Raw genomic sequence first — 24,960 nt, 5'->3', positions numbered from 1 at the left:
GTGGATCATTGGAATGTCTTCCAGGGAAGATGGAGTTTGCACAAGAAGGACAGGTTACACCTGAACTGGAGGGGCACCAGTATCCTGGCTGGGGGGTTTGCTAGTGTGGTTTGGGTATGTTTAAACTAGTGTGGCAAGGGGGTGGCAATCAGAACACTAGTGTGGGGACTCAGGATGAGCATGGACCACGGCCAGGCCAGCTAAGAGGAAGAGCAGGCTAGGGGACATTGAACTCAATGGGCCTAGAGGCCCATTGCATTTGCATCTGCTTTGATGCAAAGCGTATAATAGGTACGATTGATGAACTTAGAGCCTTGATTCATACGGTTGCGGTCACAGAGACTTGGTTAAAAGAGGGACAGGACTTGCAGCTAAATGTTCTGGGATATGGGTATTTTAGGTGAGACAGTGGGGAAGGCAAATGACGTTGGGGAGTTGCAGTATTAGTTAGGGAACATATTGCAGCTGTACAGAGGAAGGACACCTTGGAAGAATCATGTAATGAGACAACGGGGTAGTCATTATGGCAGGCCTCCCAACAACCCACAGGAAGTTGAAGAACAGATATGTAAACAGATTCTGGACAGGTGTCGGAAATAATAGGGTTGTTGTACTGAGAAACTTTAGTTTTTCTCATTGACTGGAAATACCTTAGGGCTAGGGATCTGGATGGTGAGGAATTTGTTAAATGCGCCCAGGAAGGTTTTTTGGAACAATATGTAGATAGTCCAACTAGAGAGGGAAATACTTTAAATACAGGCTATACTGGACCTGGTACTAGGGAATGAGCCTGACCAAGTTATCAAAGTATCAGTGGGGGAACATGTGGCCAACAGTGACTACAATTCTGTAGTTTTCAGATAGTCATGGAAAAGGACAAGTGTTGTCCTAGGGTTCAGGTGCTAAATTGGGGGAAGCCTAACTATAACTGGATGAGGCAGGAATTGGAGGTTGTTGTTTGGGAGAGGCTGTTTGAGAGTAAATCCACATAGGACATGTGGGAGTCTTTTAAGGAGCAGAGGATCGGGGTGCAGAGCAGGCATGTGTATGTGAAAAGGAAAGACTGGAAAGGCAGGATTCAGGAACTGTGGATGACCAGGGAAATTGTGAGTCTAATCAAAAAGAAAAGAGATGCATACATGAGGTCTAGGCAACTAAAAACAGATGAAGCACCTGAAGAATAGAGGGAAGATAGAAAAGATCCCAAATAGTGAGTCAGGAGGGCAAAAAGAAGTCACGCAATGTTCTTGGCAGTCAGGATTAAGGAAAATCCGAAGGCATTTTTCACATATTACGAACAACAGGGTAGCTCGAGAAAGAGTTGGTCCACTTAAGGACAAAGGAGGAAGATTATGCATAGGACCAAAGGAAGTGGGCGAAATCCTTAATGAGTACTTTGCATCGGTATCCACAAAGGAGAGGGACATGTTGATCGATGGTGTCTTGGAGGGGTATGTAAACTATCCAGAGCAAGTCATCATTACAAGGGAGGAAGTGTTAGGTATATTTAAAAAGCGCTAAGGTAGACAAATTCCCAAGGCCAGATGGCATCTATCCCAGATTATTGAGGAAGATGAGAGGAAATTGCTGTGCCTCTAATAGCAATCTTTGTTTCTTCATTGGCCACAAGTGAGGTCCCAAAGGATTGCAGGACAGCCAGTGTTGTCCCATTATTTAAGAAGGGTAGCAAGGATAGGCCAATGAGCTTGATGTCAATGATAGAGAAATTGTCGGAGAAGATTCTGAAAGGTAGGATCTATATACATTTGGAACTGAATGGTCTTAGCGACAGACGGCATGGTTTTGTATAAGGGAGGTCATGCCTCGCTAATTTGGTTGAGATTTTTGAGGTGACAAAAATGATTGACAATGAAGGGCCATGGATGCTGTCTACATGGACTTCAATAAAGCATTTAACAAGTCCCTCATGGCAGGATGGTGCAAAAAAATCACATGGGATCAAGGGTGACTTCGAACTGGCTTGGCCATAGAAGTCAAGAGGAGTTGTGGAAGGGTGTTTTTCTGAATGGAGCTTTGTAACTAGTGTTCAGCATGTATCAGTGCTGAAATCTGTGTTTGTAATATATATAAATGATTTGGGAGAAAATGTGGCTGGTCTGATTAGCAAGATTGCAGATGATACTGAGATTGCTGGAGTTGTGGAGAATGATAAAGCTTGTCAGAGATAAAGCAGGATATAGATAGACTGGAAAATTGGGCAGTGAAACAGCCCAATTTAATCTGGACAAATGGTGAGGGTTTTTTTCATAGAATCCTACAGTACAGAAGGAGGCTATCTGGCCCATTGAGGCTGTACCAACCACAATCCCAGGACCTATTCTCATAACCCTGAAAATCCCCATGATACTAGCGTCAATTCAGCATGGCCAATCAACCCAACCCACACATCTTCGGACTGTAGGAGGAAACCAGAGTACCTGGAGAGAACCTATGCAGGCACAGGGAGAATGCAAATTTCACAAAGACAGTGACCTGAAGCTGGATTTGAACCTGGGTCCCTGGCACTGTGAGGCAGCAGCAGGTGATGCATTTTAGTAGTTCTCATTCAGGTGGGAGCTATTAAAATAAATGGCAGAACCATCAGAAGCGTAAACACAGAGTTCCAGGAGTACAGGTCCACAGATTCTCAAAAGTGGCAACGCAGGTGGAAAAGGTGGGGTGAAGAAAGGATATAGCATGCTTACCTTCATTGGCCAGGGCATAAATGTAAAAGTTGGCAAATTATTGTAGTTACATAAAATGTTGGTTAGACCACATTTGGAATACTGTGTCCAATTCTGGTCACCACATTACAGAAGGACGTGGAAGCTTTGGAGGGAGTACAGAGAAGGTTTACCAAGATGTTGCTTGGTATGAAGAGTATTAATTATGAGGAGAGACTGAATAAACTGGGATTGATCTCCCTCAAAAGATGGAGGCTGAGGGGTGACCTGATAGAAGTTTATAAAATAATGAGGGGTATAGATGGGATGAACAGTTGGAAGCTTTTTCCCAGAGCAGAAATGACAATTATAAGGGGACACAAATTCAAAGTAAGTAGGGAAAAGTTCAGCACAGATGTGGGGGAAAGTCTTTTTACAATGAGGGTGACATAGGTCTGGAATGCATTGCCAACTGCGGTGTTGAGACAGAGACATTAATGACATTTAAGACTTATCTGGATAGACACATGAGCAGGTGGGGAATAGAGGGATATAGGTGGTTGGTCTAGAAAGGACAATGTGATTGGCGCAAGCTTGGTGGGCTGAAGGGCCTGTTCGTGTGCTGTAATGTTCTTTGTTCTCTTCGTGGTCATGCTGTGTCTACAAGAAGAGTTTAAATATGCTATTACATCAGAGGAAGAGGCTTATAATGCCGTCAAGAGTACCAATCTTATCGTTTGAGGAATTTTAGGAATAAGCAAAAAAGAACACAAAATTGAAAAGGAAAGGGAACATGACTGGTGAGAGACATGAAAACAGACCTGTAAACTTTTCTATAGGTATAGAAATAGGAGAAGATCATAAAAAATAAATATTAGAGGCTTATACAGGTGAAATTATAAATAAGTAAATGGAGAATAAGTAAATGGATGGCAAACTATACTAATATTTCTGTATTTACTTTCACAGTGGAAAGCACAAAATAAACTTCTGAAGTAATGGAGATCCAAGGGCTTAGCAAAAGTGAGGAACTTATAGAAATAGTATCGGTAGAGAAATAGCATTGGAGAAATCAATTTGCATAAGTGGAGAGTTATCTTTTTGAGGACGTGTTTGCAATCAGAAGGGCTTGAGTGATATTTGCATAATCAAAATGTTAACATCACAAAGTCAACAAAACAAAGAAGATAGTCATCGACTTCAGGAAGCATAGTGAAGGATATGACCCTGTCCACGTCAATGGAGATGAAATGGAAATGGTTGAGAGTTTCATGTTTTTAGGTGTTCAGATCACCAACAACCTGTCCTGGTCTCTTCGTGCCGACACTATAGTTCAGAGAGCGCACCAATGCTGCTACTTAAAAGACTAAGGAAATTTGACATGTCTGCTACAACTCTCAACCACTCACCAATTTTTACAGATGCATTCTTTCTTTACAGAAAGCATTCTTTCTGGTTGTATCACAGCTTGGTATGACTTCTGCTCTGTCCAAGACTGCAAGAAAACTACAAAGGATCGTGAATGAAGCCCAGTCCATCACTCAAACCAGCATCCCATCCATTGACACTGTTCACGCTTCCCATTTCCTCAGAAAAGCAGGCAGCATAATTAAGGACTCCACACACCCTGGACATTCTCTCTTCCATTTTCTTCCATTGGGAAAAAGATACAAAAGTCTGAGGACGCCTACCAACCGACTCAAGAACAGCTTCTTCCCTGCTGCCATCAGACTTTTCGATGGAGCTACCTTGCATTAAGTTCATCTTTCTCTACGCTCTAGCTACCATTGTAACACTACATTATGCACCTTTCCTTTCCTTCTCTATATACATTGTTTTGTCTGTATAGTGCAAAAGAAACAATACTTTTCACTGTGTACTAATACTTGCATCAAATCAAATGCTGGCACAGCAAGCAATTAGGAAGGCAAATCAGACATTACCTATTTTATGAAAGGATTGGAGTAAAGCTGTAAATAAATGTTACTACATTATACAGTGCATTTTTGAGGCCATCCTAAAGTACTGTGTTCAGATTTGGTCTCTTTAGTAAAGGAAGGATTTGCCCTAGAGAGAGAGTGCAATGTAGGTTTACTGCGATGGTTCCTGGGTTGATTGGATTGTCCTTCACTTGGCTTTTGACCAGGCTTATATTCCCTCGAGTTTAGAAGAATGAGAAGTGATCAAATTGAAACAAATCAAATTCTTAAGGGATTGACAGGGTAGATGCTGAGTAAAGCCTTCCCCTGGTTGGTGAATTTAGAAAATGGGTTCATACTCTCTGAATAAGAGCATTTAGGGAGTAAGATGAGGAGGAATTTCTTCAGTCAATGGGTTTTGAGTCTATGGAATTATCTACTCCAGAAGGCTATGGCTGTTGAATATCTATTCAAGACAGAAGTTGCTAGATTTTTGGTACCAGGAGAATTAAGAATTTGGGAGCAATGCAGAATATGGGAATAATGCAGGATGGTGAAGTTAGAAGATCAGCCATTTTCTTGTTGAATGGTGAAGAAAGCTCAGCAGGCCAAATGGCAGTCAACTCCTGATTCTTATGAATTAGATTCCACACTTTAAAAATTTCACTGTCAAAGATTTTATATGGCAGTAATTAAGATTCATCATACCAATAAACATATAGCTGCTTCCGAGTACAGTAGCCCTAACCTTTTCTGGCCTGTTTAGTGGGTAACCAGTGGATAAATATCAAAATTTTAATGTCAGTGCTAAGTTGAGTGGAGCACAGCAGGACATCTCCAACAGCAGATCTGTGTTTAACTGCCTTAGTGTGAAGTATGGAAGTTGCTGACTGATTTATCCCATGCTAATGCTGAGTGCTGATAGCTCCACTTTTATTCCTAATGCAAAATCTGGGCCAATAAATGTTTCCTTTTTGCACCCTTTTTCTACTGTTCCCACAGGATTTTAATCAGTGACTTTTGCATGAATGAATCCTTCAACTCAATTTTAATCAGCACAATGCTGGATAAGCTTTAGGGTAGCTGGAATGGCTGTGATCTTTAGTGACCATACTGATGGTAAATAAAATTCATCTAAAATTAAATTTGACAAGGTTTTCCCATTTGTAAAATAACGTTCAGAAATTCTTTTGCAGCACAAAACCAAATTGTCACTAAAAGATGGGTTTTGTTTTCTTTAGACAACTTCTGTGGATTTGCAGGACAATTTGTGATGAACTGATTTGAAGAAGTTAACTTAGATGACTGAATTAACACTTGGATTTCATCTTGACCAATTATGCTTTCACATAGGTTGTCACACATGTTTTGTAATTGTAAACATCTAATTTGAAAGAAACTGTGCCTTCATTACGAAAAATGTATTTTTTATTCATTTACTGGATGTGGGAGGTGCTGGCTAATCAACATTTATTGCCCTTGAAAAGGTGGTGGTGAGCTGCTGCCTTGAACCACTGCAGTCCTTGTGGTGTAGGTACAGTCATAGTGCACCTTTTTATTGACTTTGTAGCAATTTGATACAGTGGAGTGGCCTGCTGGGCCATTTCAGAGGGCATTTTATTGCTGTGGGCACGTGTAGGCCAGACCAGGTAAGGACAGCAGATTTCCTTCACTAAAGGACATTAGTGAAGTGGATGGTGTTTTTTTTTTAAAACAATTGACAATATTTTCATGGTTATCATTAGACTAGTCCATTATGTGACCGCCTGCTCAAGTGTAGAGCAGTAGGTATAAAATATGAAGAGACTGCCAGGCATATTGAGCTATTCTCCTTTTAATCAGAGTGATGAGCCCATGGAGCTGACTACAATGTGGAGCATTGAAGTGAATAGCATTGATATATTTAAGGAAAGGCGCAATAAGTTTATGAATGAGGAAAAAAAAAAGATATGGTGGGATGAAGTTGGGTAGGAGCTTGTGTGGCATAAACATTGGCATAGTCCAGTTAGGCAAATGGTCTGTTTCTGTGCTGTAAATTCAATATAAAATGTCGGAAAAAGTAATAACTTAGTAAGTCTCAGGTTGGCAAGCATGATTTATTAGGTCCATTGGGATTCCCTTGTCGGACCTCAGTTTGTAAGCCTATGTTTCAAAGTCACATGGTTTGCATTGTTGTGTTTTTAATCTAACTCTCGTTTTTTTTTGTTCAAGCTCTGCATGCCCAAAGGGCTTTCCTTTAAAACACAGTCTGACAACCGAGATCCACAATTCCATTCGTTCATCATCACCCGTGAAGATGGTTCCCGCACATATGGGTTTGCCCTCACCTTTTATGAAGAGGTGGCTAGTAAACAGATCTGCAGCGCAATGCAAACATTGTATCACATGCATAATGCAGAACAATATGACATCCTTCATACTTCAACTACGATCTGCATAAACTCATCTGAGAGTAACTCTGAAAATTGCAGTGATGTACCGACTGGCATGACAAAACTACAGCGTTTTAATTCATACGATATTAGCAAGGACACTTTATACGTATCAAAATGCATTTGTTTGATTGCACCAATGCCTTTCATGCAAGCTTGTAAGAAGGTGCTTGAGCAACTCCATCAAGCTGTGACTTCTCTTCAACCTCCTCCATTACCACTAGAAAGTTATGTTTACAATATACTGTACGAGGTGCCTTTGCCACCAGCAGGGAGATCTTTAAAATTTCTCGGTGTGTATGGTCCAATTGTTTGTCAAAGGCCAAGCACTAATGAGTTGCCACTTTTTGACTTTCCAATTAATGAGATGTTTGAACTGTTGGGTCTGGAAAATGTACTACAGCTCTTCACCTGTGCATTGCTGGAGATTCAAATCCTGCTGTATTCTCAACGTAAGTCTAACATTCATTCATTTTACATTTTATACAAGTACCAGTAACTGACCAAAAATATTTGTACATTTGCAAGAGATTACAAGGGCAATTAGTTAATCAAAGTGTTCAGATCATATCATGAATGTAGTTTATCAATATCAACGTTAAGTCAGAGGAAAAAAAAGTACAGAATCAAGAACAGATTGAGAAGAGCAAACTATGGAATGATAAGAGGATTTAACCTGAATAAATTGGAGCAAATTAACTAGTGAATTACTGAAAGAACAGTGGAAAATATGGATGTGTGAAACTGGTGTACTTCAGTGCAGTCTAGGGACATTCCACTGAGGAAAAATAGGGCTGTGTCTTAATGTTATATTTCCATGAATCCATAAATGATACCAAAAAAATGCTAAAACAGAAACATACGAAAAACTGAATCTAATGGTCCAAAAGAGATTGAGCGAAATACTGTTTGGCAAAGAGTCAGGAGAACTAAAAATAAAAATAAAAAATTTACTTGCAACCAACGTAAAAGAAACAACAATAATTTTATAAACTTATGGGGCAGAGGACAAGAATGGTTGAGGAGGATAAGAAAATTGCAGAACTGTTTCAGTATTTAAAGAGGAGACTCCAGGAATTCTTCAGAACTTTGTGAATTGGGAGAGCAACCAGTCAATGATATATGCATTAATAATTCCTGTTGTTCTTGAGGTTAATGTTTATTGAAATTGTGTCAAGGCGATGCTCAAAATACTGACGATGCCATGTGAGGAAGTACTGGAGGGGGCTAAAAATGATCTTTCAAATTTTATTATGAAAGAATCCACACTTCTGGATCCTATCAAATTTAGATTGTTAATCAAAAAGAAGAAGAGTACGTTTAATCTGTTGACCTTTAGTTGTACATAAATCACTTAACACCATCATTAGGAGTAATATAAATGAATACTTGAAAGGCATGAATTGATAAATTTAATTTGATTGTGAGAGGTAGACCATATATGACTTGCTAATTTTGTTTTTCACAGCAGAGCAAAAAATATAGGCGTACTGTAATAGATACTGTTCACACTTATTTTTGGGACATTTTCTTAGTGCTATGTGAGAACTTGATTGAGAAAACTAGGGCTATGACTTGAAAGGGACATTGGTGGCACAGTTTAGGAAAAGACCTGCATAGCAAAGGAGAGCTCGGGATCAAAGTTATTCTTTGCCTGTCTGTAATATTTTATACAGAATTAACTCTCGTATCTTAGCAAACACCAAATCTATAATTTTAATTAGACACTTAGATAAAAAGAATTTTCCTTGCTGTGGGTGGTATAGCAACACCTGCTATGGGAGTATCAAATGCTTTGTGTTTATGCAGACAGTATTACATGGACTTCACTTACTATTCCTCTCTATCCAAAATTGCATTTATTCCCAACAACACCCGAAATTTAGGAACACAGAATTTTGGTGGTATGACAATAAGTCAAGAAACCAGCTGAATTCACAAAGCTTTGTTAAAACTCCTCAATAAGGAGATTGGAGATTTATTGACCATCTTGGATCCAGGTGTGAATGATGCTTAGGGTTGGCTTGATGACCTGCTTACATAATCTGGTTTGGATTGGACATGCGTTCACGTTTTCCAATCTGAATTTGGATACCCACAAGTTGCTAAGTAATTGAATTAAGTGTCAATGAAGTCCAGTAGCAAGTCATACACTGACAATCGTTCATTGACTTCCAAATTGTAATTATCACTTAAACATTGAGTATATAAATAATAAACTTAAGCCCAAACCTGTCATTACTTCATTGAACCAACAGCATCTTTACGATTTCGGACATGAGCAGGAATCCAGTGTGGAAATCAGGAAGTTACTATAAGCAAGCCTATGCCCTTCCATAGGGCATGCTGTAGAGGTTCCCAAAGATTACTGTTTCCTTTTCAAGCATGCTGTTAGTTTTGCTGTAAAACTCTTTCAGTGAGGTGTAACTGGGTTTTTAAACAATTCTTTAAATTAATTTCCCATTTCTGACCTTGTATTGGAAGGAAGGTCATCGATGAAACAGCTGAAAATGGTTGTGCCTGGAACACTACTCAGAGGAACTTGCGCAGTGAATTATTGTTATAAACACCCTTACCATCCCTGAAGACCTAATTTTATATTTTATAGAATGTCAAGTTTCTCTATAATGGTTAAAAGTTTCCAGTTTTAAAAGCATTTTTTCTTTAAATGTCTGCTAATCTTTAGATCCATTGAAAAACCATGGCACAGAAATAGGCCATTCAGCCCACCATGTCCATTGTGGCCAAAAAGGGAAAAAGAAACCAACTGCCCATTTTAATCCTGCTTTGCAGATTACAGAATTTCACATATAGGTCCAAGTACCTTTAGATGAGTTGAGCATGTCAGCCATAACCACCAATTTAGATAGTGGATTCCAGATGCCCACCATCTGGGTGAAAAATGTTTTATCATTTCCCTTCAAATCCTTTTACAAGTTGCCTAAAATCTATGCCCCTGCTAATTGACCCCTCTGCTCGAGAAACCAATTTTTCCTGTCCATCTTATCTAGATCCCCTGATTAATTTGTACACCTCAAGTAGACCATCCCTCATCCTTCTCTGTTCTCTGGTAAATAACTCTAACCTATCCAATCTTTCCTCTTAGCTGTAATTTTTAAGCCCCCACAACCTTTTTGTAAATCTCCTCGACTCTCTTCAGAGCAATTATGTAAGGCAGTGACCAGAGCTGTATACAAAATTTCAGCTGTGGCCTAATCAGCATTTTATAGTCTCCACATTACATCCCTGCTTTTGTATTCAATACCTCATTCAATAAAGGAGTGTTCTGCTACCTTCTGCATTCTGCTACCTTCAGGGATCTGTGGACATGCACTCCAAGGTCTCTCGCTTCCCTCGCCCCTTTCAAAATCCTTCCCTTTAATGGAGTATTCTCTTGTTTTTCACTCCCTTGTATGTTTTTGATTTGATTTTATTATTGTCACATGTATTAACATACAGTGAAAAGTTTTTTTTTGCATGCTATACAGACAAAACATATCATTCATAGAGAAGAAAATGAGAGTGCAGAATATAGTGTCACAGTCACAGCTAGGGTGTAGAGAAAGCTCAACTTAATGCAATATAAGTCCATTCAAAAGTCTGACAGCTGCAGGGAAGAAGCAGTTCGAGTCGGTTGGTGCGTGACCTCAGACTTTTCTATCTTTTTCCCAACAGAAGAAGGTGAAAGAGAGAATGTCTGGGGTGCGTGGGCTCCTTAATTATGCTGGCTGCTTTGCTGAGGCAGCAGGAAGTGTAGGCAGAGTCAGTGGATGGGAGACTGGTTTACGTGATGGATTGGGCCACATTCACCTTTTGTAGTTCCTTGTGGTCTTGAATAGAGTAGGAGCCATACCAAGCTATGATGCAACCAAAAAGAATGCTTTCTATGGTGCATCTGTAAAAGTTGATGAGAGTCGTAGCTGACATGCCAAATTTCCTTAGTCTTCTGAGAAAGTAGAGGTGTGGTGGGCTTTCGTATTGATAGTGACAGCATGGGGGGAACCAGGACAGGTTACTGGTGATCTGGACACCTAAAACTTGAAGCTGTTTACCTTGCAGTTCTCCAGATTGAATTCCCTTTTGCACTTTTCCGTCCATCCAACCAAACAGTTAGTATCATTCTGGAGATCACCGCTATCCTTGTCATCAACTACATGATTAATTTTTATGTCATTTGCAAATTTCCCAATCGTGTCCCACATTTAAGTCCAAATCATTAATGTACACACCAAACAGCAAGGGCCCTGTAGGACACCACTGGAAACTACTCTCCACTTGCAAGAACATCCATAACCATTATCCTTTGTTTCCTGTCACTGAGTCAATTTTGGACCCATCTAGCCACCTTCGCATATATTTAATGTGATTTTACTTTTTTAACCTGTCTGCCATGTGGGACCTTGTCAAATGCCTACAAAATCCATATAGACAATATCCCTTGCACTACCCTCCAATCCTCCTTGATATTGAAGTTAGTGAGATGTGATCTTCCTCTAGCAAAACCATGCTGATAATCCTTGATCAATCCTCAGCTTTCTAATTAACAGAATTAACTGTCTCTCAGAATTGATTCTAATAATTTTCCCATCACTGAAATCAGACCGACCAGCCTGTCTGACTTATCCCTGGCTTAATAACAGATAATGCAGACGTTGTTGAAAAGGAGGAACTTAAAACAACTACCATTAGGGCAAAAGTACTGAACAAGCTATTGGGATTAATGGCAGATATGTCCGCAGGGCCTGATGGTTTATATCCCATGGCCTTAAAGTAAGTGACAGCAGAGATAGTGGAAGGCATTGGTTGTAATGTGCCAACTTTTCTGGATTCTGGAAAAGTTCCGGTAGATTGGGAAAGGAAGAAAAGCAGAAAGTCAGAAGCCATAGACCAGTTGGTTTAACATCTATTTTTGGGAAACTGTTGGAATCCATTATTAAGGAAGTCGTAACAGGACGTTTTGGAAAGTCAAAATGCAATCTATGAGTCAGCATGCTTTTCTGAAGGGTCAATCATGTTTTTGACTATTTGTTGGAGTTCTTTGGAAGATGTAGCAAACAAGTGGATAATGGAGGTCCTGTCAATGTCGTGTATCAAAACTTCCAGAAAGCATTTAAGAAGGTGCCACATTAAAGGTTAATACACAAAGTAAAGTCCTGGTCATCCAGACTTGAAATGTTAGCTCTGTTCTGTCTCCAAAAACAGCATTTTTTGTTTGTGTGTAATATCCTCGTGGGTTGGAGGTAAAATAGTTGCTTGGTAGAGGATTGGCTAAGCAACAGAAAGCAGCAAGCAGGGACAAATAGGTCTTTTTCTGGTTGGTAAGCTGAAGCTAGTAGTTTACAGAATTCAGTCCTTGAGCCCCAACATTTTACAATCCAAGCTAATGACTTGAATCCGGGGATAGAATGTGCTTGAAGACATTCCAATGTTGTTTCAAATTTATTCAAGTGCTCCTGTTCACTGTAATTAGAATATCATCCAGGTAACATTGTACACCAGAGAGACCACTTAAAATCTGATTCATTGACCTTTTTAAATAGGGCTGGTGCCGATATTATTCAAAAGGCAAACTGTTATAATGAAAAAGATCTTTGAGTAATGATGCAAAGCAATGGTTGAGATTCAGTGGCTACATTCATTTGTAAATATGCTTGTGAAAGATCAATCTTGCTGAATTTCTGCCCACCTAATAACCCAGCAAATGAATCTTCAATTAAGGGAAGTGGATGTTGATCAGCACACAACACAACACTGGATTATGGTTGTTTTAAAATTACTACAAATACAAACTGAACCATCTGGTTTCAACTGAAATACAGTGCGGGGTAGCCCAGTCAGTTATTGTAACAGGCTTTACTACCACACTAGTGTTAACAAGACATACTATTTCTTCTTTTGACCTTGGGACAAATTGCATATGGCACCACTCTTGCTTTGAGACTTTTTGATTGACTATTAGGCTTTATCTTGAGTTTCACTTGAACTCTTCTTTGAGCCAAGTGTCTCTTTGAATACAGATTTGTATTTAGCCAGAAGATGCTGCAGGTACATTGTGGCATTAACCGATTTGTCAAAAGCACTCTACTTGAGCCTTATCTGCTCCAATTGTGATCTCCCAAATGGAGCTGGAAAATTAAGATGGACCACATGAAGAGGTAAGAGTTGAGTGACTAATGCGGTAATAGTTTAACGCATAACCTTTTCCGTGTTTGTCCTTAAAATCAGATGAGCTGGTTTTAAAGGAAGTTGTTTCAGTTTCTTTGGTATATAATCTCAGTAACGAAAGACACAGCAGCACCAGTATCAGTCCCATCCTAATACATTGTCCACTTTTGTTATGTGAATCACCCTGTATGGATAAGATGTTCAGTTGAGTAAAATCGCTATCGCTACACTATTGTGCAGAAAGAAGCCAACAAGTCTGCACCAACTCTCTGACAGAGCATCTCACTAGATCATATCTCCATAACCCCACATTTATCTCACTAATTCATCTGACCTATACATCTTGGGACACTAAGGGACAATTTTTAGCATTACCAATACACTTAACCCGCATATCTTTGGACTGTGGGAGGACACTGGAGCACCCGGAGGAAACCCATGCAGACAGGGGGAGAATGTGCAAACTCCACTCAGTCACCCGAGGCCAGAATTGTCCCAGGTCCCTGGCACTCTGGGGCAGCAGTCCTAACCGTCGTATTTCTGGACAGTCTCTTTGCAGCCATAATTCTTTCCTTCGATGTTGTAAAGTCTTTTTGTAGAATGCAACTTGTTCTTGTTGAAGCCAACCAGATTCTGCCTCTGAGTATTTTTCTTGAGGAAAGCTGTTTTTTGCAATGTGACCCATTTTACCACAACTCTTTCTTTTGATTATCCTTGCTCCAGCATTTATATGCTGAAGGGCCTGTTTTGGCACATCTATGACATGCTTGTTGCTGTTTTGGCTTCTCATGGCAGTCCCCAATTTGTGGATGGATGGTCATTCCTGCACCAAATTATGAAACCCCTGTAGCAGTCAGTTCCATTGACACTGCAATCTCTCCTGCTGTCTTTAAAATTAAAACATGTTCAGTAAGCAATCTTCTCTGGATCGCCTTACTTTGGCAGCCACAAACCAGATGATCCTGAAGAGAATCTTCTAACGACTTGACAGACTCAAGATGTTGTGCCAACCTTTTTAAGGTTGCCACAAACTGAGCAATGTTTTCTCCTTTTACTTGATACCTTTGGTGGAACCTGAATCTTTCTGCGATGATCAGCAGATTTGAATAATAATGCTTTTCAATGATCTTTGTAAAGTCATTGTAAATTTTGGTTCCTGGCTTTGCTGGATAAACCAAGTTCTGGATCAAACTGTAGGTTTTGCTTCCTGTTGTACTGAGGAAAATATGGTATAAGCAACTCATTTCCAACTGTATTCACTAGTACAAATTACTGAAAGGTGCGCTGCTTAAGAACTCCATGATTCATTGAAAGGGCCCATGGAACCTAATTTACTCTGGAGACAGTCAACAAGTGTGGGGACCCACACTATCTTTTCTCTTCTACTTGGTATCTTTTCTCGGTGGAACAAAATCTCGACTAGCCAACAATTTTTCTTTCTATAATGTCTTAACTATGTTAAGGGTTGTGCGTTTTACACAGAAAAAGTCTTTCTTTGAATCTGTGTGCAAATGAACAACAACTAGGTTTTATTGAAAGATGTTGTCTGCATTGCAGAACACAAACTGGAAGTAAATTGACAGTCTGTGGCATTATCCTAATGATATGATCACCAAATCATATGATCAGGTCATAAAACAACCTGCAACCCTTTTAAATATATAACTACTGGGAATGGGCAGGAAGGTGAAGAGGCAGAGATGACATTAGCCATGATTGTATTGAATGTCAGGGCAGACTTCAGCTGAATTGCATACTCCAGCTCCTAGTTCTTATGTTTTTATGTTATCCTTTGCACACTTCGTAAATAATTGTAAACATTTGCAGAATTCCAATCCTCTGGTATCGAGTGAGGTTGGAAATACTATTTCCTCCTTGGCTTCCTTTACCATCCTTGGATACAATCCATCCAGCTTTGGTGATTTGTATCCACCTTTTGAGGACATCAGTCCTCCAATACTACCTCCTTTGTTATGCTTATTGTATCAAAAATTTAACACTCTTTAAATAGAATGTCTACGTATCCTCCTTACTGAAGACAGGGATAAAGTACTTGAGGACACTGCCCACATATTTTGCATCACTACATAAATTTACTGTATACAAGCCTGACCCTTTCCTTAGTTATCGTTTTGCTTTTAATGTACTAGTCAAACATCTTTGGGTTTTCTTTGATTTTTACCTGCCAGTATTTTCTCGTATCCTCTTTCCTTTCCTAACTTTCTTTCTATACTTAAACCCATACTTTCTATTCTCCTCTGGGCTTTCTACAATGTTAAGCTTTTTATGACTGTCATAAGCTTTTTAAAAAATTAATTTACAGGATGCGAACATCACTGGCTAGACCAGCATTTATTGCCCATCCCTAATTATCTTTGAGAAGGTATACCCTGCTGCCACTGTTCTGTGGTGTTGGAGGGAGTGAATGTTTGTGGAAGGAGTACCTATCAAGTGGGCCGCTTTGTCCTGTGTTGTGTCAAGCAGCTTCAACAACATTCAAGAAGCATTCATGCAGACAAGTGGAGAGTATTCCATCGAACTCCTGATTTGTGCCTTGTAGATGGTGGATAGGCTTTGGGAGTCATGAAGAAAGTTGCTTGCCACACAATTTCTAGCCTCTGACCTGTTTTTGTAGCCACAGTACGTATATGGCTTGTTTAGTTCAGTTTCTGGTCAGTGCTGACCCTTTGTTTCCTTGTATGCTTCTGGATAACTGGGGCGGTCTTGAACTTTGTGGAGACATGGCTACGCTGTGACTGTAGAATTTCGATTTGAATGCCTCTCACTGACACAGTTTTCCCTTCTAGTTGCTAGTTCTAGCCCATTTTCACCAGTTTACCCCTCAGCTTTCCACAATTTAGAAATTTTAGTCCTGTTACATCTTTGTCCTTTATCATAATGATGCTAAATGTAACCATATGGTCATTATCTCCAAAACATTCTGCCGGAAAACTGTGTCCAGGAATGTTGAACTGCCATTTCTGCCCTTCTTTAAGCCAAGTTTCAGTTACAGCAATGATATCATCTGTGCCTGCAGCTTATTGACTTTGTTTGCTATAGTTCTTATATTTGTACTTATATCTTTTAATCCTGTTTAGGTGTCAATTTTTGTCCAGCTTGCACAGGTCTCAGCTTCTTCAGAACCAGTCCCACTGCCTGAGCAATCTGCTGCCCTTTCTCCTACACCAGCTTTTCTAGCCATGTATTCAATAGTTCAATTCTTTTATATCTATATTTACTAGCATGTGTCATTGGGAGTAATGCTGAGATCGCTGCTTTAGAGATCCTACTTTTCAGTCTCCTTTAAGCTCCCTGAAATCTGCTTTCTGGACCTCATCCCCTTTCCTACCCAAGTTATTGATACTGACATACACCATGACCCCTGCCTGATCACTGTGCTGCAGAATACCCTGCAACTGCTCCTTGCCTCCCTGCTGCCAGGGATGTCAACATATTGTCTCGGAGTCACATCTCTGAAATGCCTGTCTATTCCTCTAATTAACAAATCCGCTATCACCACTTCCTCCCTTTCTGTATAGCAGAGCCACTGTAGTGACACAAACCTTGTTCTTACTGCACTCCTCCATGGAACCAAATGCCCTCACTAATAACTAAAAGAGAAAAATGAGGGGACTTTTGCACTACCTACCTAGCTGTCTTGGACTGCTTGATGGTCACCCATTCCTTTTCTACTTCCAGGTTCCTAAGCTGCAGCGTAACTATGACTGGCTATCCATGTAGCTCTTAGCTTTGTGGATATGCCACAGTGACTGTAGCCACTGCTCAAGCTCTGAAATCCGGAGCTCAAGTTTCTGCAGCTGGTGACATTTCCTGAACATATGGTCATTTGGGACACCTGTACTGACTGTGATTTCCCACCTACGTCATGACACGCATTCCACATGACTGAGCTGTCCTACCATGGCTTCAATTTACTTCCCTTTACGTTAACTTTATTTTACTTTGGTTTACTTATGCTACTTCAATTTACCTGACCTTACTTAACTTTACTTCCCTATTGCTTGTGTTTCTTTCTTAAATCTAAGCAGCCACTTTTAAAAGAGCAAGCGTTTTTCTAATTTTCAACTATTTAAAGGCACTCGCTAAAAGTTTCTCATGAACTTGTATTTCCTATGATGTCACTCTTGGATTTTTCTCACACTGAGCCTTATCATGCAGCTTCTCAATTCCTTATTTCCTAAAGGCTAAGGAAGATCAAAAAAGATAAAAGAGCACCTCCCTCCCATCCTTACCAAGCTCTCTTACTCACCAACTCACAGTAATTGCACTCGGTACCAGCTGCGTTCTTGCTTCTAATTTTAATGCAGCCATGTTTTTATTTTGCTGCCTGAAAATGTAACTGCAAAGGATTTCAAGATCTTAATTTACTGAATATGTATACTTCAATTTGATGGATGATGCTTGCTGATCACTTCTGTTGCACACCAAGAAATTCCACTGATTCAGCATCAGATTTTAAACTGCTGTGGGAGATGGGAAATCCCTGCTACAGAGATCATTAGACCTTTTATGGTCAGCATTCTTCATGCTCAGCCTTCCCTAATGACTGAAATCCAGGCTATCACCATTGCAGCAATAACTGATTATAAAATTTAAAGTTGAGTTCAGTATCTGATGTTACTGCAAATGAAAGTCTCAGGAACTAAAGTACAGATAGTTCTCCTAGAAAACAGGGAATGAAAAGTCGCAAGAAGACTGAAGTAAAAGGAACAGGAAATTGAATACTGTTCACTGAAATTGAAGAAAGGATGGAGTAAAGCTTCAAGTTAAAGACAGAGCTGAAAGTTGCAAACCTGGTGAAGTTGGCTAGTGAGAAGCCAGATATCCTAAGTAATTCGAAGGTATGGTCTGTGAAACTGTGGTACCTGAGAGAATGTGGAAACATGAATACATGTGACAGTCCAATGCGGAGGAATACTGGAAGGAGAGATTGAAATTCTAGAAGTGGATTCTTGGTGAAGGCAACTGGACAGGACTTTCTGGCTGCACTCACCCTAAAACCGGAAAATCCTGCCCAAGGTCAACAGGAACTTTACATGATCTGCATAGTGTTGCCAACAAAAACTACTCTCCCCACCCCCACCCCCACCCCCCAGTGATGTTTGGGGAAAATCCTGAATTGTTTTCTGAGAGTTGAGCATGGAAACACGCATATGGAAGACAGAGTTCCAGTGAGGCCAGTTGGCTGACGGTGTGATGAGCATCTGCGAGGATTTGACCAGAAATCCACACAAGTTTTATTGGGTGGCATGTGTCTGACTACATTTTGCCTGTTGGTTTACATGGTCTATGTACTTAGAACATTGTGGAACATAGAACATTACAGCGCAGTACAGGCCCTTCGGCCCTCGATAGTTCCACTGGTCAGCGCAACAAATCTAATGACCCTCTAACCTAAACCTATTCCAATGTTATCCACATGCCTATCCACTGACCCATTTGAATGCCCTTAAAGTTGGCGAGTCCACAACTGCTGCAGGCAGGGCATTCCACGACCTTACTACCCTCTGAGTAAAGAACCTACCTCTGACATCCGTCCTATAATTACCACCCCTTAATTTAAAGCTATGTCCCCTTGTGTTAGCCATCACCATCCGAGGTAAAAGGCTCTCACTGTCCACCCTATCCAATCCTTTGATCATCTTGTATGCCTCAATTAGGTCACCTCGTAACCTCCTTCTCTCCAATGAAAATAACCTCAAGTCCCTCAGCCTTTCCTCATAAGACCTTCCCACCATACCAAGCAACATCCTGGTAAACCTCCTCTGCACCCTTTCCAGTGCCTCCACATCTTTCTTATAATGCAGCGACTGGAACTGTACGCAATACTCCAAGTGCGGCCGCACCAGAGTTTTGTACAGTTGTAACGTGACTTCATGGCTCCGAAATTCAATCCCTCTATCAATAAAAGCTAACACACCGTACGCCTTCTTAACAACCTTATCAACCTGGGTGCCAACTTCCAGGGAGCTATGCGCATGTACCCCGAAATCTCTCTGCTCATCAACACTACCAAGAGTCCTTCCATTAGCCCTATATTCTGTACTCCTGTTACTCTTACCAAACTAAATCACCTCACACTTTTCCGTATTAAACTCCAACTGCCACCTCTTGGCCCAGCTCTGCAGCTTATCTATGTCCCTCTGCAAACTGTAACACCCATCCTCACTCTGCAACTCCTCCAACTTTGGTGTCGTCAGCAAATTTGCTAATCTATCCTTCTACACCCTCATCTAGGTCATTTATAGACATGACAAACAGCAGTGGCCCCAAAACAGATCCTTGAGGTACACCACTTGTAACTGAACTCCAGGTTGAATATTTCCCATCAACCACCACCCTCTGTCTTCTATCAGCTAGCCAATTCCTGATCCAAACTGCTAAATCACCCTCAATCCCATGCATCTGCATTTTCTGCAATAGCCTGCTATGGGGAACCTTATCAAATGCTTTGCTAAAATCCATATACACCACGTCAACTGCCTTACCCTTATCCACCTCTTTGGTCACCTTTTCAAAAAATTCGAAGGTTTGTGAGGCACGACCTACCCTTCACAAAACCGTGTTGACTATCCCTAATCAATTTATTTCCCTCTAGATGATTATAAATCCTATCCCTTATAATTTCCAAAACTTTGCCCACAACAGAAGTAAGGCTCACTGGTCTATAATTCCCAGGATGGTCTGTACTCCCCTTCTTGAACAAGGGGACAACATTTGCTATCCTCCAGTCTTCTGGCACTATACCTGAAGCCAATGATGACATGAAGATCAAAGCCAAAGGCTCTGCAATCTCCTGCCTAGCCTCCCAGAGAATCCTAGGATAAAGCCCATCCGGCCCAGGGGACTTATCTATTTTCTCACACTCAAGAATTGCCAACATCTCCTCCTTATGTACCTCAATCCCGTCTAGTCTACTACCTGGTATTGCAGTATTCCCCTCGACTACATTGACTTTTTCCTGCGTGAATACTGACAAAAAATACTCATTCAGTGCCTCTCCTATCTCTTCAGGCTCCACGCACAACTTCCCACTGCTGTCTCTGACTGGCCCTAATCTTGCCCTAACCAATCTTTTATTGTTGACATACCTGTAAAAATCTTCTCATGTCCTGTTCTAGCTCTTAACTCTCTCTTTAGGTCCTTCCTGGCTAATTTATAACTCTCCAGTGCCCTAACTGAGCCTTTATGTCTCATCTTTACATAAGCCTCCTTCTTCCTCTTCACCAGAGATTGAAGTTCCTTAGTACACCACGGTTCCCTTGCTCGACCACTTCCTCCCTGCCTGACAGGTGCATATTTATCAAGGGCTCGCAGTAGCTGCTCCTTGAATAAGCTCCACATTTCAGATGTTCCCAGCCCCTGCAATTTCCTACTCCACCCTATGTATCCTAAATCTCGCCTAATAGCCTCATAATTACCTTTCCCCCAGCTATAACTCCTGCCCTTCGGTATATGCCTATCCCTTTCCATTACTAAGGTAAACGTAACCGAATTATGGTCACTATCACCAAAGTGCACACCTACCTTCAAGTCTAACACCTGGTCTGGTTCATTACCCAGTACCAAATCCAATGTGGCCTCACCTCTTGTTGGCCTATCTACATACTGTGTCATGAAACCTTCCTGCACACATTGGACAAAAACTGACCCTTCTAACATGCTTGAACTATAGCTTTTCCAATCGATATTTGTAAAGTTAAAGTCCCCCATAACAACTACCCTGTTACTTCTGCACCTATCCAGGATCATCTTTGCAATTCTTTCCTCTACATCTCTGGAACTTTTTGGAGGCCTATAAAAAAGTGTGATCTCTCCTTTCCTGTTTCTAATCTCAGCCCATACTACTTCAAAAGATGAGTCCACATCAAACATCCTTTCTACTACCATAATACTGTCCTTGACTAACAATGCCACACCTCCCCCTCTTCTACCACCTTCTCTGCTCTGACTGAAACACCTGAACCCCGGAACCTGCAACAACCATTCCTGTCCGGTTCTATCCGTGTCTCTGAAATGGCCACAACATCGAAGTCCCAGGCACCAATCCAGGCTGCAAGTTCGTCCACCTTATTGCGTATGCTCCTCGCATTAAAGTATACACACTTTAAACCATCCTCCCGCCTGCCAGTACGCTGCTGTGACCTAGAAACCTTATCTATGACCTCCCTATTCTCATCCTCCTGTATGTTGGAGCTACAATTTAGGTTCCCATCCCCCCTCTGAATCAGTTTAAATGCCCCTGAATAGCATTGGCAAATTTTCCCCCCAAGATATTGGTACCCCTCTGGTTCAGGTGCACACCATCCATCTTGTAGAGGTCCCACCTACCCCAGAATGAGCCCCAATTGTCCAAGTATCTGAACCCTTCCATCCTGCACCATCCCTTTAGCCACGAGTTCAAATGTGTTCTCTCTCTCTATTCTTCTCCATGCTATCCCGCGACACAGGTAACAAACCAGAGATAACCACTCTGCTTGTTTTTAGTCCTAAGCTTCCACCCTAACTCTCTGAATTTCTGTTTTATATCCCTGTCCCTTTTCCTACCTATGTCATGGGTGCCTACATGAACCACAATTTGAGGCTGGTTTCCCCTCCCCCTTAAGCATCTCAGACACTCGATCAGAGATATCATGGACCCTGGCACCTGGGAGGCAACATACCAACCGTGAGTCTCACTCATTCCCACAGACTCTCCTATCTATCCCCTTAAGTATGGAATCCCCAATCACTTCCCCCTTCCCACCTGAGCATCAAGGACAAGCTCTACTCCTGAGACCTGTACTCCATGGCTTACCCCGGTTGAGTCTTCCTCCCCAACAGCATCCAAAACAGAGTACTTATTTTGGAGAGGAACAGCCTCAGGGGATCGCTGCTCTGACTGCTTCTTACCCCATCTAGCAGTCACCCATGCATCACTTTTAGGAGTAACTATCTCCCTGTAACTTTTGTCGATAGCTGCCTCTGCTTCCTGCATGATTCTTAGTTCCTCCAGTTCCAGCTCCAGGTCCTTAACACGATCCTCAAGGAGCTGCAAATGGATGCACCTCCTGCAGGTGTAATCAGCTGGGACACTACCAGTGTCCCTCACCTCAAACATCCCACAGGAGGAACATCGCGCTGCCTGCACTGCCATCCCTATTACTTCCCTTACCAAGAAATAGTATAGGATATGCTGCAACCTCTGTTATCCTTAATCTGTGTAGATCTATGAAGAGATACATCATAGAATTGTAGATCATACAACCCTACAGTGCAGAAAGAGGCCCTTTGGCCCATCGAGTCTTCACCGAACACAAACCCACCCAGGCCCTACCCCCATATCCCTACACATCATACCCACTAATCCCTCTAACCTACACATCCCTGGACACTAAGGGGCAATTTCTTAGCGTGGCCAATCAACCTAACCTGCACATCTTTGGACTGTGGGAGGAAACAGGAGTACCCGGAGGAAACCCACAGACACGAGGAGAATGTGCAAACTCCACACAGACAGTGATCCAAGCTGGGAGTCGAACCCAGGACCCTGGAGCTGTGAAGCAGTAGTGCTAACCACTGTGCTAATATGCCACCGTTTATAGGTGGATATAGATACAGGTGGAGTGAAGGGGATATTGTGTTATAGTCAATCTTTTTATGTTTAGTAAATGTTTTCTTTCCTCTGTTAAAAGTTATTTGACAGTCTGATGACTCTACAGAAAGTAGGGGGGGGGGCGGTTTGAGGATTCTTTTCACGATAGCAGCCAATGACTAGTGGAGTTCCGCAGGGGTCAGTGTTGGGACCACAACTTTTCACTTTATACATCAATGAGCTAGATGAAGTAACAGGGGGAATTGAGGCCACATTTACAGATGATAAAAAGGTGGTGGGGCAGGTACTATTAAGGAGGGGTAGATGCTGCAGAAGGATTTGGACAGGTTAGGAGAGTGAACAAAGAAATGGCAGATGAAATACAATATAGGAAAGTGTGAGGTTAGGCACTTTGGCAGGTTGAATAGAGGTGTAAACTATTTTCTAAATGGGGAGAGAATTCAGAAATCATAAGTGCAAAGGGACTTGGGAAACATAATTCAAGATTTTCTTGAGGTTAACTTGAAGGATGAGTTGGTTGTTAGGAAGGCATATTCACATAGGTTCTTGGTAAGGGGGATCAAAGGTTAAGGGGAAAAGGTGCGAGAATGGAGTTGAGAAACTTGTCAGCTGTGATTTGAATGGTGGAGCAGACAGACTCTAATGGTTCAATTACTAATTCTGCTCCTATATCTTGTGGTCTTCATCCACATTGCTAAACAAAAAATCAAAATTTATGGACTATTGAGTTAGGGTTCCAATCGGGGACTTTATTATCCAGTATTAACATCAGCTGGTGTTGTAACAGCTGCCGCAGAAAGAAAATTTGCTGGTGTGAGAATGGAAGAGGGAAAGTGCCCAAATGCACAATGAGAGCAAGGACCAGCCACCAGCCTGATTGAGAAACATGTATTAAAATGGATCCTTAAATACCAGCAAAATGGTGACAACATCACCACAAATGCAATGTAGTTGAGTGAGCTAAATCAAACTGAGTGTAACAAAGATTTCAGCATAATAACTAGTTGGTATAGCTGCTTAATGGAATGAAAATGTCTGGTGTTGTGGTAGAAGACCAAAGTTGCTGAGACTTCCAAAATACATTTTATGCCAAAATTACCAGTTTCAAGCAATTCATCAACATACAGTGACAAAAACAAGAGTACCCAGTCACATCATTGGAAAATTTATACATGAATTTCAATATGCCCTAGAAGCCAAACTGTGGAGTGTAAAGGTTCCTGTAAAAGCTACAGGACAGGGGAAGCCAAGATTTAAGGTGATAATAGCCTGCATGGCCAACAGGATGAAATTGAATCTAATGATAAATTTTTAAACAAAACCAGACTGGAAATAAAATTCCTTGCAGGTGTTATTTTGCTTTTCCATGAGGACAATTGGTTGGATGAGGATGGAGCGAAATTGTGGATTTATAATGTGTTAAATAAGCATTCGTGTGGCCTATGAAAATTACATGGCTTACTAGTGTACAGCATCCCATTCGCCTTCCTGACCACCTGCTGCACCTGCAAGCTGGGTTTTTGCGACTCATGCACAAGGACCCCGAGGTCCCTCTGCACCGTCGCCTGCTGCAGTTTTTCGCCACATAAGTAATAGTCCTTCCTACCATTCTTCCTACCAAAGTGGACCACCTCACACTTGCCAACATTAAATTCCATTTGCCATTTCCTGGCCCATTCGCCCAGTCTATCTAGATCCTTCTGCAGACTCTCCACACCCTCCGCACAATTTGCTGTTCCCCCAATCTTGGTGTCATCAGCAAATTTCGACACCCTACACTTGGTTCCCTCCTCCAGATCATTGGGGGATTGAATATAAAAATAGGGAGGTCTTGCTGCAGCTGTATAGGGCATTGGTGAGGCCGCAGCTGGAGTACTGTGTGCAGTTTTGGGCGCCGCACCTGCGCAAAGATATTTTGGCCTTGGAGGGAGTGCAGAGGAGGTTTACTAGGCTGATGCCGGAGTTGAGGGGGTTGAGCTATGAGGAGAGGCTGAATAAACTAGGCTTGTACTCGTTAGAGTTTAGAAGAATGAGGGGAGATCTCATTGAGACAGATAAGATGATGAATGGGATGGATAGGATAGAGGTGGAGAGACTCTTCCCGCTCAAAAAAGACAGTAGGATTAGGGGGCACAGCCTCAAGATAAAGGGCGGTGCGGTTTAGA

The 24,960-nt window shown here is 41.4% G+C and overlaps 1 protein-coding gene across 5 annotated transcripts in view; it reads left to right on the top strand.

Moving 5' to 3' along the window:
* dennd5a (DENN/MADD domain containing 5A) overlaps positions 1-24,960 on the top strand; it is a 305,895-nt gene that overhangs the window by 100,833 nt on the left and 180,102 nt on the right. For all 5 annotated transcript variants that reach the window (XR_013886802.1, XM_080190209.1, XM_080190208.1 and 2 more), the window contains one exon: positions 6,794-7,466. Coding sequence is in view for 4 of the 5 variants with exons in the window: in XM_080190209.1 (XP_080046335.1) it covers positions 6,794-7,466 (673 nt within the window). In the remaining variant the exon portion in view is untranslated. The remainder of the gene's footprint in view (positions 1-6,793; positions 7,467-24,960) is intronic.

This window comes from Carcharhinus amblyrhynchos, chromosome 6 (genome assembly GCF_965287045.1).
Source record: "Carcharhinus amblyrhynchos chromosome 6, sCarAmb.v2.hapA, whole genome shotgun sequence".
NCBI classification, from domain to species: Eukaryota; Metazoa; Chordata; class Chondrichthyes; order Carcharhiniformes; family Carcharhinidae; genus Carcharhinus; species Carcharhinus amblyrhynchos.
This window is presented reverse-complemented; position numbering and strand designations above follow the sequence as displayed.